Consider the following 2,719-nt stretch of genomic DNA (forward strand, 5'->3'; position numbering starts at 1 on the left):
CATCTAGAATTTATATCATGGCCACCATCTAGGATTTATATCATGGCCACCATCTAGAATTTATATCATGGCCACCATCTAGAATTTATATCATGGCCACCATCTAGAATTTATACCATGGCCACCATCTAGGATTTATACCATGGCCACCATCTAGAATTTATATCATGGCCACCATCTAGGATTTATATCATGGCCATCATCTAGAATTTATATCATCGCCATCATCTAGGATTTTTATCATGGCACTGAAAGAATCATTTTTTAGACACAAATGCAGTGAACTTATTTTAATGTGTACTGTCCCTTCTCATAAACATAAAAGGGATACTCTTGTTCTTGTGCATGATTTATAGTTTTGTATTCAACTTTAACTCAAAGAGTTTTATACCTTGAGTATCAGAAGATGCCAAACGAACTTCATATCTTGGTATCTTAGTACTAGGGTCTTCAGTTTTAAACAATCTTGTATTATAGGCACTTATATCCTAAAATTTAATTTAAAAACACATTTGTTCAATATTTACTCAATATCATCTTTTTTGACCCTGACTCCGACCCTGTTTTGCAGGTTTTTTTCTTTGATGATGAATCACATGAGAAAATGTCAAGTTCATAGTGCAGTGGTTCCCAACCTATTTCAGCCTTCACACCCCTGGAGCAATCACCTGGACCTATTACACCCCAAAAATTTGTTTGTATCCACATTTGCAGAATGTGATTATGTGAATAAAGTTTTCTTTGAAAGAAAGATTATATATAAAACTTACCATTTTGTTAAGGAATTCTTGAGTAATGTCTGCATCTTTTTTATCACAATTACCAGAAAAATATGTAGTTGTTCCCTAAAATAGTAAAATACACATACTTTTTCCACCAACTATTAAATAGACTGATTCTAGCAAATGTAGAGGAGCAGGATGGAACAAATACTTTTGAAAAAATTTTCAATACAAGCATGAGAAAACACATTAAAAAAATTTTTTGAATATGTTAGTAACTCGAAATATTAGTGAATTAATATCATTTTGAAACCTTGTTTTTACCAATGGTAATATGCAGCCAAAATTTAGACATTAATTTCCAGGAAGGCAGTTTGTGTGATGACAGTACCTTGTCTCCTAATCCCAATTCTTTCTGTTTGTCTTCTAGAGAGAATATTCTATCTGATACTCGATTCCACAGACCCTGAATAATTTTACCATCCTTCTTAGCAGCTTCACTATTCAGAATAATCTTTTCAAACTTTTCCTGAAATTCAATTTTCATTTTCATTAAAGTTTGATGGAATATTTTATGATGATAAATATTCAAATCCTCAAGTGATAATGCGATTGATCACTTTATAACTCATTTCATTACCTTGTTCTGATCATTTTGTTTTTGAAAAAGCATCTAGTCAATTGAATGGGACAATAAACAGAGGCCTTGTGTGCTACAGACTGTGCATGTTAAGTATATAGAAGCCTAATGCCACTGTCCTGGCAAAATTTCCCTCATTGCACACTGCATGGCATTGCCCTATTAGATGCAGAAAATTAGGACATAAGACTCATTTCATTTTGTACAATAACAGATTTATATAGCTGAGAATGAAGAGTATATTTGCCCTCTTGGGCCTCATTGATAACAAAATACCCAATATTCGGCATATAACAATTAATATTCTCATACCTTTGAAATTCTTGGAACAAATTTGCTGTCACCAAAAGATTTATAATTACCCATATTGGCATAGAAACCAGCAGCATATATGAGGAACGCCTGAAGATTTAATAGTATGCATATAAAAACCAATAATCATTGTAATGAGCAATTCTTGTTTTTTTGTGGCATTCATGGGGACAAAGGAACATCAAGTCATTTGATACTATTTTCTGTCGATTCATATACATTGGAATACTCAGATATTGGCTCTGATTCAGATATTGGCTCTCATTCAGATAATGGTTCACATTCAGGTAATGTCTCGGCTCTCATTCAGATATTGGCTTGGATCTCATTCAGATATTGTCTTAGCTCTCATTCAGATATTGTCTTGGCTCTCATTCAGATATTGGCTTGGATCTCATTCAGATATTGTCTTGGATCTCATTCAGATATTGTCTTAGCTCTCATTCAGATATTGTCTTGGCTCTCATTCAGATATTGGCTTGGATCTCATTCAGATATTGTCTCAGCTCTTATCACAAGTCTTCATCTCTTTGCTGCTTTTTTTTTGTTTTTATGAGCAGATCAGACAACTAAATACAACGAACCCGGCTGCAAAACATGTTATGTAAGCTTGTCTTAGTCTTTAGTTCGTGAATTTTGCTTAACACAAAAGACAAGTTTGTTAGTCTAATTCTTTATTCCTGTCAACCACGGACCAAATACTGTCTAAACCGACCTGGAATTCTTCTTCATTAATACCATTGTCACTAGCTACTTTCTTTAAATCTTCTAAACTCTGACCACGAAATACTTTCTGTAGTAATACAAAGATACCAGGAGATTCTGGAGAAGTCTAAAAAATAGAGATCCAATGATAAAAATGTAAGATTTCTTCATTCTTGAGCAAAATGAAATGTTTTAAATCTAGCACAGAAGATGGGTACTATTTGCTTTCTACGGTTTCTATCTTTTTTTTCTGCAAACCACATTAAGTGCATCGTTTCAGATTAATTTGTGTACATGTTGAAATTTAGCCACAGTAACTTTGCTGATCCAAATTTAATCC

General features: G+C 33.3%; 1 protein-coding gene across 1 annotated transcript; it reads right to left on the reverse strand.

The window, feature by feature from the left end:
- Positions 1-350: 350 nt before the first annotated feature.
- LOTGIDRAFT_176733 (hypothetical protein) lies at positions 351-2,506 on the reverse strand (the record flags this gene model as incomplete). Its single annotated transcript, XM_009056980.1, has 5 exons — positions 351-488; positions 771-845; positions 1,114-1,251; positions 1,675-1,764; positions 2,390-2,506. Coding segments are annotated over 5 exons (558 nt in total), but the record flags the coding sequence as incomplete, so codon positions are not given.
- Between the last annotated feature and the right edge of the window lie 213 nt (positions 2,507-2,719).

This window comes from Lottia gigantea (assembly GCF_000327385.1).
Source record: "Lottia gigantea unplaced genomic scaffold LOTGIsca_2956, whole genome shotgun sequence".
Classification (NCBI taxonomy): domain Eukaryota; kingdom Metazoa; phylum Mollusca; class Gastropoda; family Lottiidae; genus Lottia; species Lottia gigantea.